The 16,762-nt window shown below is 38.0% G+C and overlaps 1 protein-coding gene across 1 annotated transcript in view; it reads left to right on the top strand.

Annotated features, from left to right (window-relative positions):
- Window positions 1-15,659, top strand: part of TMEM236 (transmembrane protein 236) — a 38,557-nt gene extending 22,898 nt beyond the window's left edge. Inside the window, exon 4 of the mRNA XM_020966862.2 lies at window positions 14,417-15,659. Coding sequence (XP_020822521.1) covers window positions 14,417-14,931 — 515 coding nt within the window. The 3' untranslated portion in view covers window positions 14,932-15,659. The remainder of the gene's footprint in view (window positions 1-14,416) is intronic.
- Window positions 15,660-16,762: the final 1,103 nt, after the last annotated feature.

Raw genomic sequence — 16,762 nt, forward strand, 5'->3', positions numbered from 1 at the left:
GTTTCATTTTTGACTCTGTATCTCCAGTGTCTAACCCAATGTCTGGCACACAGCAGGTGCTTAATAAATGCATGTTAATTGATTCTGTACCTTTAGTCCATTAACTTTCTGTTTAGGGGTAGGAGGTGTGCTTCACCATCAGCTTTCTGAAATTATGCATTTACCACAGTTCCAAAGATTGGACTGTCCCCTAGCCAAGGCTAAACCCTCTCTTGTGTACCTGATACTACCCTATCTTCTATATTCTAAGACCTTGCTCTATCAGTCATGTTCATATCCTTTCCTTCTTCCTCTCATTTCAAGTCTGATTTACACTAAAAAACACATACTTTACATCCTATTATCCCCTTAAACTATTTGTGCTCCAACTGCTTTTACCCTTCATTGCTAAACTTTAAGAAAGTCCAGTCTACATTTCCACCCACCATTTCTTCACCACCCACTCAATTCTCCATCCTCTTGTAGTGTGTCTTCTAACCCCTAATTTACGGAAACTACATTTCCCCAGGTCATAAGACATTGTAGATTTCCAAATTTAGCAAACTTTTCTAAACACTTCTCCTTGGACTTCCTTCAACTTTTGGCATGGTTAACTGGCTTTTCTTCTTCAAACTCTCTCCACCCTTGGCTTATATTAGCAGCCACGTGGGCTGAATGGCCTCCACGCCTGGAATGCACTTCTTCCCTCACCATCTCTTCAGTTCTCAGCTTCCTTGAAGGCCCAGCCAGCTAAAGCTGAGAAGGCAGCTTCTGTGTGAAGCCTTTCTTATTTCCCTCAGCTTCTAGTCCCCTCCCCTCCCAACCCCCTCCTTCCCCCATAGCCCCAAGTTATTTTGGCCCCGCTAGACCCTGTGGATATGAAGAAAATGAAACAGTAAGAAATGGCCAACAGAGTGGTTTATTTTGCTTGATTATACTTATTACAAGGGAATGTTCTAGGGAAGGGGGAAGGGAGAAGGTGGGAATGGTCAGTGACATTTTTTTTTAAAGAAAACATCAATAAATTGCTTTTAAAGAGAATGCATTTGAGGGTACATGTGGATTGAGAATGGGGTTAGGGGCTCAGAGAGACTAAAGGTTATCAGTATCTATTGTGGAGAGTATATAAAGAATCATTGAGAGATGAACACAGGATTTGTATGCATTTTATGCACATTATCTACGTATGTGTTGTCTCTCCTCACTAGATTGTAAGCTCTTTGAGGGCAGAGATTATTTGAATTTTGTCTTTGTGTCCCAGCACTTGGTATACGCTTGTTGGTTGATTGATTTACATGGCACTGAATTATAGAATCTCAACATTGGAAGGCACCCCAGAGGCGATCTAGTTAAACTCATACCAGAATAGGTGGTTCCTCGGCGTATAAACTTACAGGGAGGGAAACCCACTAGTTCCTGAGGCCTCACCTCCAACTTTTGCAAAGCTCCAAATAGTAGGAAAGTTTTACTTACATTAAGCCTAAATCTGCTTCTTTGAAATTTAGTCTCATTTCTCTTAGTTTTCACACTAGGGCCCAGGAGAAACAAAAGCTAACCTTTAAACAAGAGCTAACCTCTTTTCCACAGGAAAACCCTCCAAATGCTTGGAGATCACTATCATGTGCTCCCTAAAGTCTTCTCTTTTCCCGTTCCCATCCTCACTTCAGTCAGTCAGTAAGCATTTATTTATTAAACCCTTACTATGTGCCAGGCTCTGGGCTAAAGGCTGGGGATACAAAGAAAGGCAACATTTTCATGAAATTCTCATGCCATTGAGGCATTTAATTTGGGGTACAGGTCTTTTGATTAGAAGGTAGTTAAGGAAGGCTGAAACAACAACAGTAGCTTCAGGAGTTCTCAGCCCAGAGACAGTAAGGGGGTCATAGACAACTGGTCAGAAGGACATCCTTGGCTGGCATTGGGTGCAGCTGGGGCTGATTTATAACTCTATTGCTCACATGCCGTTCTGGGTCATGGTTCTGGGTGTCAGTTCCAGGGAGGAGAGGAGTGCTTGTGGTTGGTCACAAGGGAGCAGAGAGGCCCTGGTCACAATTCCAAGGCAGGGAGGAACATTAGCACTTGTGGCTTCAGGAGAACAGGAGACCTGGTTATAGTTCCAGGGTCAAAAGGAGTGCTACTATTTGTCACTTCAGGGGAACAGGGGCCCTTCCTGGGTAGAGACCAGAGTGTAGATCCGGAGAGCAATGAACACACCTTTCGGCAGATCACACCACCTTCAAAGCACCAAAAACGTGCAGACTCCTAGAACCAGCCCTGAAAATGGCAGCACAAAAAAGCTTGAAATTTGGGAGGGCCTCCCAACCTCAAGTGAGAAAAGCCCCACTTTGACATAAAGTTCAAAGTCAAGAAATAGGCTGGAAAAATAACCAAACAACAAAAACCAGAACTCGACCATAAAAAGCTACTACAGTGACAGAGAGGGGCAAGATACAAACTCAGAAAATAATAATGTGAAAACAGCTACAAGTAAAGCCTCAAAGAAAAATGCCAATAAGAATTCTTACAAGAGTCAAAGAAAGAGATGAATGGTAGAGAAAAAAAATTAGGAAAGAAATAAGTGATACAAGAAAATTATGAAAAGAAAATTAAGAGTTTGGTAAAAGAGACAGAAAAAATACTGAAGAAAATAACACCTTAAAAAACAGAATTGGCCTAATGGTAAAAGAGGCACAAAAATTCACTGAAGAAAAATATTTCACCTGAAATTTAAAAAATGAACAGCTCTCAGACAAAACAGAAGCAAAAACAAACCTAATTAAAAGAGATAATCAGAGAAACTATAATTTGCTAAAAGGTACAACAAATAATGAAATAATATAAAAAATTTTACAGCAAGTTTCTCTAATTAAAGGCCTTATTTCTCAAATATATAGTGAACTGAGTCAAAGTTATAAAAATAAGAGCCATTTCCCAATTGATAAATGGTCAAAGAATATGAACAGGGAGTTTTCAGCAGAAGAAATTGAAACTATCTATAGTCATATAAAAAAATGCTCTAAATCATTATTGATTAGAGAAATGCAAATTAAAACAACTCTGTGGTATCTCCTCACACCTATCAGAAATGATAAATGCTGGAGGGATGGGGGAAGATAGGTACACTAATGCACTGTTGGTACAGTTGTTACCTGGTCCAATTATCATGGAGAACAATTTGGAACTTTGTCCAAAGGGCTATAAAACTGTGCATACACTTTGATCCAATAACGCCACTACTCGATCTACACCCAAAGAGATCAAAGAAAGAGGAAAAGGACCTATATGTGCAAAAATATTTATAGTAGCTCTTTTTGTGATAGGAAAGAATTGAAGATTGAGGAAATGCCCATCATTTGAGGGAATGGTTGAACAAATTGTACCATATAATTGTGACGGAATACTGTTGTGTTATGAGAAAAGGCGAGGGAGGCAGTTTCAGAAAAACATGGCAAGACCTATATGAACTGATGAAAAGTGAAATGAGAAGATCACTGTACACAGAAACAGCAATGTTAAAGTGAAGATCAACTGTGAAAGACTTGGCTGCTCTGATCAATACAATGATCCAAGACTCATGATTAAAAAATGCCTTTTACCTCCAGAGAGAGAAATCTTGAACACTAAGTACAAATTGAAGTATAATTTTTTTCACTTTCCTTATTTTTCTTGATTTTTTTTTTGCAATGTGGCTAATATGGAAATATGTTTTGCATGATTTCACATGTATAGTTGATATCATCTTACTTGCTTTCTCAGAGGAAAGGAGAGAATTTGGAACTCAAAATTTAAAAAGAAAAGATTATTTAAAATAAATATTTTTGAAAAGTAAAAAAAAAATAAAGAAGAAGATAGTGATCAAATCTTCATTAGAAAAATTTATTGAGGGGACTTTGCCTTAAGCTATTTAAAATGAAGCACTTATAACTTTAATTATTCAGCCAGCTTCTGTCTGGCCAGTGGCCAAGAATGGATTTTTGCTTTTATTCCTTCTGACAAAAATCAGTTGACCACTTCCTGGATTATAAACAAAATTGACTTTTAAACCAACTTTAAAGGTATAGCCAAAGTGCTACACTCTTACAGTTGGCTCAGGGTTTTGAATTATCAGCCAAAAAAATTATCTACTGGGATAAATATAGTGTGCAGAGAGGCTCCTCTAGAAGGAGAAAGGATATAAATAAGTCCCCTTACATATGTCTCTTTAAACAAACATATAGAGTAGTATGTACTGAATCTTTATCTAGCTAAATAAGAATGTACATATAAATGTATATATATAAATGTCTATATATCTATATATCTATCTATATCTCTTCTTTCTTTCTTTTTCCTTCCTTCCTTTCTCTTTTCTTTCTTTCTTTCTTTCTTTCTTTCTTTCTTTCTTTCTTTCTTTCTTTCTTTCTTTCTTTCTTTCTTTCTTTCTTTCTTTCTTTCTTTCTTTCTTCCTTCCTTCCTTCCTTCCTTTCTTCCTTTCTTTCTTCCTTTCTTTCTTATTTTCTTCCTTCCTTCCTTCCTTCCTTCCTTCCTTCCTTCCTTCCTTCCTTCCTTCCTTCCTTTCATTGGTGATTTTTCCTTAATTTTATTTCTCTTAGGAGACAAAGTTTGTGGCATCCAGAGAGATAGATTTATATAGCTATAGACTATATCTCTCTGTATATGTTTATGGTGAGGCAGTGTGGTATAGTAGATAGAGAGCTAAACTTTGAGCAAGGGAGACCTGGATTCAAGTGCTGCCACTGACATTTACTAGCTTTGTGACTGGGCAGTCTTTTAACCTCTCTGGTCCTCAATCAGCTCTCAGAGTGTAGTTATAGAAAGGTCAAGATCTCAACTGGTGGGGGGAGTTCCCACACTGATATCATCACAAGCCCTTGATATATGTGTAGACTTTATATCCCACAGAGAGACAACTTGGCTTAGTGATTGGAGAGCTGGCTTTAAAGATAGGACCAAGTGTTACTTCTGACATATACTGGCTGTGTGATCCTGGGCAAGTCACTTAATCATTCAGTGTTTTAGGTCAGAGGTGGGGAACTCAAAAGGACTGTGTGGGATCTACAAATCCCCTAATGGGAACGAAACCAGAATAAAATGTAATTGAGAAACATTTAATACAATAAATCACAGATAATGTTAATTTGTGGTTTTCTAAGTCAATATGTATCTCAAAGGGATCCATTTCTATTAGAGTTTGACACCACTGGCCTAGGAGCTACCTTTAAAGCTCTATATTGCAAAGAAGTTGTCCACTTACCCTGGCAAAGTTTCCTCATCTGGAAGTTCCTTTTATCAGTGAAATCACAGAGCTGGGGTATTGCTTCTATTATATAAAACCTATACATGCATATATAATTTTGCATAGTATGTATATTATGTAGGAATCAACATTGCCTCTTACTGTTATAATTATTATTGACTTTTTCTCATCAAAGTGTGAGTGATTTGAAGGTAGGTTGTTAGACAAGATGACCTCTTGTGGGCTCTTCTAGTACTGTGAGCATTGATTAAATGGATTTTAAATAACTTTTAGCAAACAATTCTTTATCTCACCCCTCAAATTATAGAATGGAGCTCCCAGTACTACAGTTACGTGACAAGTTCTTTGGAGGGCCATTGCTGCTTAAAAATGCAAGCAGTCTCTCATTTAAGAAGCAACTGATGACTCAAGGATTTAGAAGTTAGAGAGGACCTTCCTGGTCCATCAAACAACAATCCCCATTTAAAAATTATATATAAGGAATGAGAGCCATTCTCCAAAATTGGCACATATGAGTAGGAAGTTACCAAAGAAATCTAAGCTATCAGTAGCTATATACATGCTTCAAATCACTAATGATTATAGAAATACAAATTAAAGCAAATCTCATACCTATTATCGGACCTGCACAACTTGGCAGTAGGTAGGGGCCAAAATAAAAATAGGCTAAACTTCTTTGGGGTTGTAGATAGGTTAGACTAGAGACAGACTGACAATAGTTGGTTGCCGTAGGTCATATGACAAACAGGAGAGTGTGCAGTGACAACCCTACATTTTTCCACTGGCCATCTGAAATCCTTTGGTGGGCCTACATATTATCTTGGCAAATGTGATATCTGGGTATATCCCCTAATCAGGTCAAAGAAAGTGGAAATGGATCCATTTGTACAAGATTTATATTTATAGTAGCTTTTTTTTTAATTGTTACAAAGAACAGGGAACAGAGGATTACCATCAGTTGAGGGGAGCCGACCCTGTCGCTAGCTCCTCTTTTCCCTCTAAATCCTATCCTATAAATAAAAAAGAAAAGTAAAACACAATCCTTGTTAACAAAATGGAAGTCATGTCCAAAAATTCTACACCTCGAGTGCATCGTTCCTCTGTCAAGAGGTGAGGTGGCCTGCTTTTTCATCAGTTTTTTTTTCAATTGTGGCTACTCATTGAATTAACCAGAGTCAACAGACCATAAGTCTTTTAAAGTTGTTTTTCTTTGCAGTGTTGTTCCATAAATTGTTCTTCTAGTTTTGCTTACTTCACTCTGTACAAGTTTCTCTGAAACAGTGCCATCTGTCGTATCGTATGGTACAATAATATTTCATCATATTCACATCCTGTATTTTATTCAACCATTCTTCAGTTGGTGGACAGTCCTCTTTCCCCCCAGTTCTTTGTTGCAACTAAAAGAGCTGCTATAAGTATTTTTGAGCTTATAGGTCCTTTTCCTCTTTCTTTGGTCTGATAAGGGCATAGGTGTAATCATAGGATAACTAGGTCACAACACAGTTTGGTGGCTTTTTGCTCGGAGTTCTAATTGCTTTCTACAACAGCTTTTAGTAGTTCAGGCTGCCTGAATGGGGACTCAACTGGCCAGTTCCAGTTGGGCAGCTCAGCTCATCCTCTTCTTTCCTCTCCTCTCCTTATCTGAGGGTGTTCTACCCAAAGGAAGGTAAATTTTGGCCAGCAAACCTGAGGGTCTTTGCCTCCTAGTTTGTTTTTTTTTTTAAATTAAAGGGGCCATGCTTTGAATCACTTCTTAAAGAGGCTATTCATTGAATGAGTGTTACCTCACTCAGAGTGAGAACCTGAAAAGACCTTAGCTGAAACCCACTGCACCCCAGGCCATCTCCAGTCATCCTGATCGATATCTGGCCGCTGGACCTAGATGGTTCTGGAGGAGAAAGTGAGGCTGGTGGCTGTGCACGGCCCTCCCTCACTCAAATCAAAGTCAATTGCAAGTCATGTCATCATCTCCCTGATGTCATGGTCCTCTTTGAGAACAAAGGACAAACCACACAACCACAACAACAGATTGATTAATTCACCACTAATTCATTCACTAATTCAGCTCCACCAACAATGTGCTCATGTACCTGTGTTCCTGTAGTCCTTCCATTTTCCCTTTTTGTCATTTTTTCCAATATGATGGATGTAAGGTAGAACCGCAGAGTTGTTTTAATTTGGATTTCTATAATTATTAGTGATTTCAAATTTTTTTATATAGCTATTGATAGTTTGCATTTCTTCCTTTGAGAACTGCCTATTCATGTCCTTTAAGCATTTTTTTTTCTTTTGAGAATGACCATCATTATTATATAATTGAATGAATGAATGATCCTCTGATAAAGACCTAATATCCAATATGCAAAAGAATTCCTTTTGCATATTGGATATTAGGTCTTTATCAGAGGATCTTACTGTAAAATTTTCCTCCAAATTAAATTGTTTCCCTTTTCTTTTTAAATGCATGGGTTTTGTTTGTGAAAGAATTTTTAAATTTTATGTAATTAAAAATTGCCCTGTTTGTCTTTTATGATCCTCTCTGTCCATGAACTCTTCCTTGATTTCCCCTTTTGCCAATATATTTACCAGTACAGGTTATATTTACTAATATGTTTTCTTTGGAAATCAAACACAGAACAAAAAATTTAAGGCAATATTTAATACAGGGATTCTTAACCGGAATACTCCAAGAAGTCTCTGAATTGAAAACAATTAAAATCTTTATTTTCACTAATCACTAATTGAAATTTATTTCTTTCAATTTCTAACAATATGAATTAAAAAAAAAATTCTATGAGTCCAGAGTCTTTCATTAGATTGCCAAAGGGGGTTAGTCTATCTGTCTGTCTGTCTGTCTTTCTCTCTGTGTCTCTGTCTCTGTCTCTCACACAGACACACACACACACAAGTTAAGAACCCATGGTTAAACGTATTTCTCAAACTAAATTCGTAGTAATAAGTATTTTGTTAGTCACTAGTTATGGAAACAGCCTACTTACAAATAATTGCATTTGAAATAGTTGAGTTTGTCACTGTAAAGTTGTGAGGGCTAATGTTACAGTCTCTGTTATCTTATCACGTAAATACAGGAGCTCGGAATGTGCTCTGAGTCAGCTTCATTGTGCCCTGATAATTTTTTTAAATCAACAGTATTGATAAAACTGAATGCTTACCTGAGTAAAAGTTTGAAAACTAAAGTGCTATTCTTTATATGCACAGACCTCCACCCCTACCCCCTACTTCCACCTGCCCTGTGAAAGGACAAGAAGTTAGAAGTATCCTTCCCCTTCTATCCCCATACACATATGTAAGGCATAATGGATCACACTAAGACCAGATATCCATATATTCTTCTGTATATTCTAAGATTGTTGGCTTTAGTTTGGTTTGATCTGTGACTTTGGAACATAGTTTTTTTTTTTTCTGTGTGAAGTTACTAGGTACAGAAGAATCAAATTTGTATTTTTGACATCCTTAAAAAACCATGCTCTAACAAATTGAGCTAATTAAACTCAGAGGAAAAATCCCTTCTAGCTATCTACCAGGATATTGGCACAAAGGGCCTAATCAGCATAAGAATCTTGCCATCTGCACCTCTTCTCACTCTCCCTTTCCTCTTCCTCTCCCCTTCCAATTCACTCAGAGCACAGTTATCATATCACTCTACCTCTTGTTACTGGACAGGGCATGACTATCTACTGTCCCATGGGGCCGTTCACAGTCCCTCTGGCTGCCTAGACAACCTCCCTTTCCTTATTCATCTTTTTAAAATGTAAGGTTCTTAAGCACAGGGACTTTTTCATTTTTGTTTTCATATTTCTATACCAAGCACAGCATTTGGCACATACAGGGCTTAGGCATATGATTTCACTGGTATAGGAAACTCTCCAATAAAGAAACTTCCATAATTGATGCAAACCAGGACCTTCTTGAAATGTATAGCCATTTGGCAAAGGACTTTCCCAGGGAGTATGTATCAGAGGTTGGTCTGTCTGGCTCCAAAGTCGGCTCTCTAACCATTATACCAAGAAGCTTCTCTTGATTACGTTCTGGGGGAAAGGACACACAAAGTTTAGGGTGCAAGTGGGTAAGGAAAGCATTGTGGTTATTTCCTGCCATGACAGGAAGAGACCCTAGTTGGGTCCCAAAGAAAATCTCTGTAAAACAAGTGGACTCTCCCTACAAATTCCAACCATTAGATAATGAAGAAGGAAGTAAATCTTGGTGGCTGTTACGGTGGTTTGCAAATAAGGTAACAAGGAGAGATGAACAGAGCATGCAATTATCAGATGTGGATTTGGAATATTTTACTTCCTAGTCTGTCACTGTGAGAAGAAGGATGCTGGCGATAAGTCATGTTGTCAAAGTCTTAGTTCTGTTTCTTCGATTTGTGGAGGTGGGGGGGGGTTGGATCAGTATATACATTATTCAGATTATAATGATAACCTCTAGCCTTTGCAAGCAAAGTGGGCGGTGAGATAGTAAATCCTAATGTAAGGAAGTGACATGATCTGCATAATGTATACGGAGATAGATGCTGGTTCTAAAATGGAGCTATTTCTGTTAAGAAGAAAAATACAGGGCCCTTTGCCCTCCAATCCCACAATTAATAAAGAAAGGACAACTTTGGAGTGTTTTACCTCAAGGTATTCATCTCCAGTACTAACACATGTATATGGTTGCCAAATTCATCTTAATTTAATATTCAAATATTTATCATTTATAGAATGTGGTAGAGAGCTCTGGAATGGGAGTCGGGCAAAGTAGTCCCAGTATAAACTGGCTAGGTGACATTGGGCAAGTGACTTAACCTCTCTTGGTTTTAGTTTTCTTATCTATATATATAATCTATATAATATTAGATTATATATGTCCATTGTATATACATGTATGTAAATGCATATATACATGCATACATGTATATGTATATGTGCGCGTGCACAATTTGTCCAAATGATTCCTAGATGACAGCTGCCACTAAGAATATGGGGGGCATTTTACTGTTAACAATTGGCAAAGTGATATCTAGAATTTGATTCTGTTCCAGCAACAGCCTTTTGGTTAAAAGGCTTTATTTTGGACCTCATTCCATTCAATTCAACAAGTATTTACTAATTTACTATATGCAAGGCGCTGAAGGCACAAAAAGAGAAATGAAGATATCATCTGGCTTCAAGCAGCTCACAGTCTTCTAGGTCTTTTACTTCTCTGGGCCTCAGTTACCTCAAAGGAAGAGGTTTGACTATAGATTTCTCAGCTTTAAATTCTAGCTCTAAATCATGTGATCTGTGTACTTTCGGTGAACATTTTTGACCAGCCCCTCCCCCTGTATAGACATAACTGTCTTGGCTTCAGAGATGCCAGTTTTCAGGAGTAATTAATTTAATGAATGAATAAATGAAAGAAAAAATGTATTAAATGCTGATTTGGTGATCTTACTGATTCCCTCTTGCTGACATGGAATCTCTGACCCCTCTTTCCAGCACTAATTGCATATGTGAGAGTATGAACTCATACCCTTGACTTACTGGTAGTGGTGGGAATGTTGGAATACTCCTTATTCCCCATTGCCATGTTCAGGCTCTCCCTCCTTCTCCATCACTTAGTAAACTCTCCTCCTTTGGATTCTTTCAATCCATATTTATCACTGAATCAAAATTCTGGTAGCTATTATCTACAGACCTTCTGGACACTCTCCTTCCTTTCTTAATGGATTTGGTACCTGGTTTACAGTCTTCCTCTCCTTCCCCAACCCCTGCCCTCACATCAAGGGACTTCAACATACATATTGATTTTCCCTTAAACATCCTAACATCTCAGTTTTTCAGCTTATTAATTTCCCATTATCTTCTCTTTCCCACTCCAGTTACACACAGAAATATCCTTGAACTTTACCCACAAGTCTTCCACTTCCATGTTCGTGAACCCTGGAATTCATTTTTTTTTCTGATCATAATCTTTGTCATTCTACTTTTCCCTTTTCCATATGACCCATAGTCCTGTTCTTTATCTCCACCCTCAACCCTTCAGTTCTTTCCCATGGCATCACCACTGCATTGACTATATTCTCCTCCTTTCTCCATCTTAACCCCTTGATAAACCAGTTCAACTATAAGCTATCAAGTCCTTTGTCCTATTATCCTATTAAAGATCTTTTTTCTGCCTAGCCCCAGTCTTGGTTTCCTCTCACCATTTGGTGTCTTTGTTCCTATTCACACACTGCTGACATGAAACCATGCCAGTTGGGTCCACTACAAATTTATATCCAAATCTCTGGATCTTCACTATATCTCCCTCAATAGAGTCACTATTTCATTTGTCTCGGTGGCTCTTCCAAATCTTTTCATCCCTCCTCAAACCTTGCATGTTCTCCCTCCCTCCCCACCCATTCAGCTGATGACCTTGCCTCACATTTTACTGAAAAAATTGAGACGATTCACCAAGTACTTCCCTTTTCTCTTCTTCCTCATTTCACATCACTCAGATGCCTTCTCCCTACTTACTCCTCCTTTGCCCTATCTGTCACATGAAGGGGTGGCCCTTCTGTTTGCCAAGGCAAACCCCCTTACATGCATAAGTGATCCCATTTCATCTTGTCTTCTCCAGTTCTTTACCTCCCTATGCTTCACTAATTTTCAGCCTATCCCTATATACTGGCTGCTTCTCTGCTGCCTATAAAATTATCTGTATTTTCTCTGTCCTCAACCCCCCTCCCCTCACTGTCTCCAATTGGTGCTTCCATTTTCTTGCCTCTCCTATCTTTTAAACTCTATGCAGTCTGGCTTCCAGTCTCATCATTCAACTGAAACTATTCTCTCTAAAGTTACCAACAGCCTCTTAATTATAGAATTTAATGACTTTTTCTCAATCTTCATCTTTCTTGACCTCTCTGCAGTTTTTGATACTGTCAATAACCCTCTTCTCCTTGATACGTTCTTCACTCTAGGTTTTTTTTCTTTTTTAAGAATTTTTTTTTCTTTTTGTTTGTTTTTGCTAGGCAATGGGGTTAAGTGACTTGCCCAGGGTCACCCAGCCACTAAGTGTCAAGTGTCTGAGGTCAGATTTGGACTTAGGTCCTCCTGACTCCAGGGCCGGTGCTCTATTCACTGTGCCACCTAGGTGTCCTTTTGACTCTAGGTTTTAAAGACACTGTTTTCTCCTGGTTCTCCTATCTGTCTGACTATTCCTTCTCAGATAAGTTGTATGGATATGCATGTCTTCATTTTCTGAAATAAATCAAATATTTACTCCTCAGTTTTCTTTGCTAGATCTTCATCCAGGTCATGGTCGCTGATAATGAATATTCACTAAGACTCTGCATGGGCCCTCATTAATATGCAAGCTTCTTGAAATCAGGGACAGTGTTTTTGCTTTTCTTTGTGTTTAGCACAAAATTCTTGGTACAAAGTAAACACTTAATTGCCAGTCGACCAGTAACTAGTAAATGCTAAGTGATTAGTCACATGGTTGTTTCCAGTTGTTTCCAGGTATGTTTTGTACTGGGCATGGTGCACAGCTTCTCTCTGCTTTCTGCCTTTGGATTCAGCTAGAGTCATTAGCTGAGGTGCTACCTCTTTTCCATAAAAGAGAGAATGGGCACTTTCATTGCTCTTTCAATTTAGGTCCCAAAGACAAGCTTTTATTCTTATAGGGGAAGCATACCCTTCAAAATACAGTATTGAGATAAGGAAAAGCTGTTAGCTGCTTTTTCTCCCCTTGTTGAGAATCTGTCAGTTTTCAGAACTTTGACTATTATAGGCTTTTCCTCTTCAGAAGAAGAATGTTGTCTCCATGGAATCAGCTTTTTTGAAACACAGAACAGTCAACCAGCAAAGTAGTACATACAGACTTTAAGTCTGTCTTTTTAATCTCTTCTTTATCACTTAGAATAAAGTCTCTGGTCTAAGCCTTTATCTGACTGAAGGTTAGAAAATCCTTGTAACTCGTGTAATTTCCAATTTCCAAACTACACCACTTTGAAATTATTTTAAGGGGCTTCCTTTTCAACAAACTGCCCAAAACTCTGGGTCTGAAGTACCCCAGTTTTTTATCAACCCAAGATTCTTTTTTGGTCTCCTGTGCAAATGAATGGGAGGGGGAAAGCAAAGTACCCTTGGGTAGAGTTGTTTGGGGGCCTCACATTCCATTTCAATCCTCTGTCTCTTAATACTTTCCTCATATGTTCTGGCTACAAACTTTAAGTCACCCCATATTTATGCCGAGATATGATGCTACTTTTCTGTTCAATAATCTTCACTAGTTCCTTCTTGTTCCTTGAGTAAAATTCTAAAACTTCCTCGCCTGTCCTTCAAAGCCTTCTTCTAGACCATTTAACTAGCTAGACTTAATGCTCCCTTTTTTGCACAATAAATATTAAGCTAGCTATGCTCTTTCTGTTAATTGTCTTTCCTGCTTCTGTGTCCTTAACTCATGGTATCCCCTGTATGGAATATTTTTCCTCCAGCTCTTTGCCTTTGGGATTCCTTCTCCTTCTTTGTATCTCAACTTAAATGCTGCCTCTTTTATAGAGTCTTCCCTATTTCTTCCCCTCCCTTAACCCTCTCCCTTCACCTTGTCAATAACAATCTTTCCCCTTGGTCCCCTCCATGACACCTCAATGATGCACTTATTGTATAATCTTGTGCATCAGTGGTGCCAAACTCAAATAAAAATATTGGTCACTAAACTGTACATAAGGATACTTGCAGGCTGCATATTGATTTAGAAAACCACATATTAATGTTATCTATTGTATTTTTATTTACTTTGCGAAATATTTCCCAAGTACATTTTAATCTAATTTGGGCATCTCTCAGGATCATTGTGGGCCACATGTTACTCATGAGCCCCAGGTCTGTCACCTTCATTGTACATTACAGCTGTTGTTATTTGAGTTTTATCCACTTGTTGGACTGTCCACAGTATTCCAGTTTTAGTAACCTGAGAGTCAAAGTCTATGTCTTATCTAACTTTTTGATTTCCCCTAGTGCTCTGCGCACACTAGGTCCTTAAGAAATGTTTGTTTGTTTATTTTGATATTATTCTGAAATCCTGTCGTTGATAAGTTAATAGTCATCTCTAGATCTGTGTCCTAATAGGTCTATAGAGAATATGTTAACCTTCTACCTTAAAACATTATAACTTTTTAATTGACTCTGTTAAATATTTGATTTATTTCAGAAAATGAAGATTCACATATCCATATGACTAATTTGCAGCAAGTGAAAACCGTAACTGAGCAGGTGAAGCCACGTGAGGAAAACCATGCAGTCCCCCAGCCAGCAAACAGGTCTTCCTTCGGCTCAGGAATCTTGAGAGCCATGTCCCAGCAAGACAAGCGTGCAGAGATTTTTCTGAGTAGTTTCATCACGTGGTCTGACACCATTGAGATGCTGCGAGTATCTGGGCACTCTGCGGTGTTTAAGTCGGGGTGGATATATCCTGTTTACATATTTAGCTATATCTCTCTGCTTCGAATCATAGTCGCACCACAAAATAGTCTTGTGAGATCCTTAGGTGTCTTTTTACAGGATTTCCCTTTTATGTTAGTTCGAATTAGTTTGATTGCTGATTTGGGGACAATCACTCCCATCATTGGTCTTTTAAAAAACATTCTAGTGACCCTTTCTTATTTTTACTTCAACTATTTAACTACATTCAGGGTTTTCGCCGCCAGTGAAAGAACTTCCTTTTAGACTGAAAATGTTCCTTGCTTTTAATAGTAGTGAAGCAGGACCTCCTTCTGGCAGTTCCCATTCCTGTGCTCTTCTAGATCTGGAGTCTGGGTAAAGAACCACGAAATAAGAATTTGCTAAGCAAAAGTAATCGTAAACAAGGATTTAGATGAAATATTTAACCTTCTTGGAGAAACATTTTTTAAACATGTGAAACATTCAATTATTTGCAACCTAATGGATGCTGTTTCTAAATGGAGCTTTATTCTTTGAAACAGTTACCCGTAGGACCCCTGGAAAAGTCTTATTAGCAGTTTAAGGTTAGAAAATTAGAGTTTTATTATTTTCAAACATATAGTCATTTTATTACAGATGTTCCATGAAACTTTGCATTAATACAGACTTATCTTCCCAACAGCAAGTCCTACAATGGAGTTTTATTATATGTTGTTATTGTTGTTGTATTATACGTAACAAAATCAGGGATAATCAATTGGAAATTACCTTCTGTGAAAAGCAGTGGAAATAGTAAGATAATGTGCGGATTACATTTTCATAACCTTGGAAATCTCCATGTTTTATTCCTATATCATTTAAGTCAGGTAACATATGTGGTCATGTCCAATGGCAATTGACCTTTCTTTTAATAAGCTAACATCAATGTGAAAAGCAAATTTAATAGCACAAGTGAGTATATTCAAAGCTTAGCTATTTAAGTAATAAATGTCTTGATTACTGCTTAAATATCATCAGGGTGTTTTTTTTTTAAATCTATATACATGTAGAACATAAGATTCTTGAGGGCAGAGACTTTTAAACGCTTGTCTCTGTATGCCCAACATCCAGTATAGTGCCTTTCTGATTAGCATCTACTCTGCAGCCTGTAGTCTTAGAAAGTTGCCTGGTACCTTAAGAGTTTAAATGATTTACCCAGGGTCACATTAGCCAGTATGTGCCCGAGGTGAAGCTTGAATCCAAGTGTTCCTGACTTCTAGGTCAGCTCTTTATCCATGAAACCAGCTACCTCTCTGCTTTGTACATAATAGGCACTTAATAAATGCCAATGCCCTTTGAATGTTGAATAAGTGATAAGCAAGAATGGGGCTTATTATCATGAAGCAAGGCAGTGTGCAGTTAGAATTCTGAGAGGCCATGTGGTGCAGTGGAAAGCATGTTGGATTTGAACTCAGTGGCCCAGCTTTGCCACTTAATACCTGTATGACATCAGGTAACTCCTTTACCATTTCTGGGTCTCAGTTTCCTCAACCAGTAATTGAATGATTGCACTAGATGACTTTGAAGGCTCCTTTCATCTCTGAATCTATGACCTTAAATTCAAGAAGTAGATTTCAAATTAACTGAAGTGATTTTTTCTTCAAGTTTGGTAACAATGTGTGAGTCTATAGAAAACTTTAAGGTCTAGCTCATGAAAATAGTACTGATTCCTTATATATGTTTTGATATGTGATATGTTTACAATTAGACATTACATAATTAGAGGTATATAACTGATACCATTATTACTGTGCATAGGTTGGGATGTTTTCCTGGACCAATTGTCTCTCCTTTTACATGTATCATGGGAGCAATTGGGACAACCCTTGTATGTCTTGAAGCACAGAATAAAGATTTACACATGTGTATATATATACAGAAGCCCCTCTCAGTCATTTGCAATAATGGACAACAATGGCTTTGAGTGAGGCAATATGTTTCAGTGGAAAATGTGCTGGAGTCAAAGTCAAAAGAACCTGAGTATGAATCTCCCCTTTTCCACTTAGTAGCTGTGTGATGCTGAATGCCACCTAACCTCTTTGGCCTTTAGTTTCTGATGGCCTCTTACAGTCTCTTA

Source organism: Phascolarctos cinereus, unplaced genomic scaffold, assembly GCF_003287225.1.
Source record: "Phascolarctos cinereus isolate Bilbo 61053 unplaced genomic scaffold, phaCin_HiC Scaffold_1;HRSCAF=81, whole genome shotgun sequence".
In the NCBI taxonomy this organism is placed as follows: Eukaryota; Metazoa; Chordata; class Mammalia; order Diprotodontia; family Phascolarctidae; genus Phascolarctos; species Phascolarctos cinereus.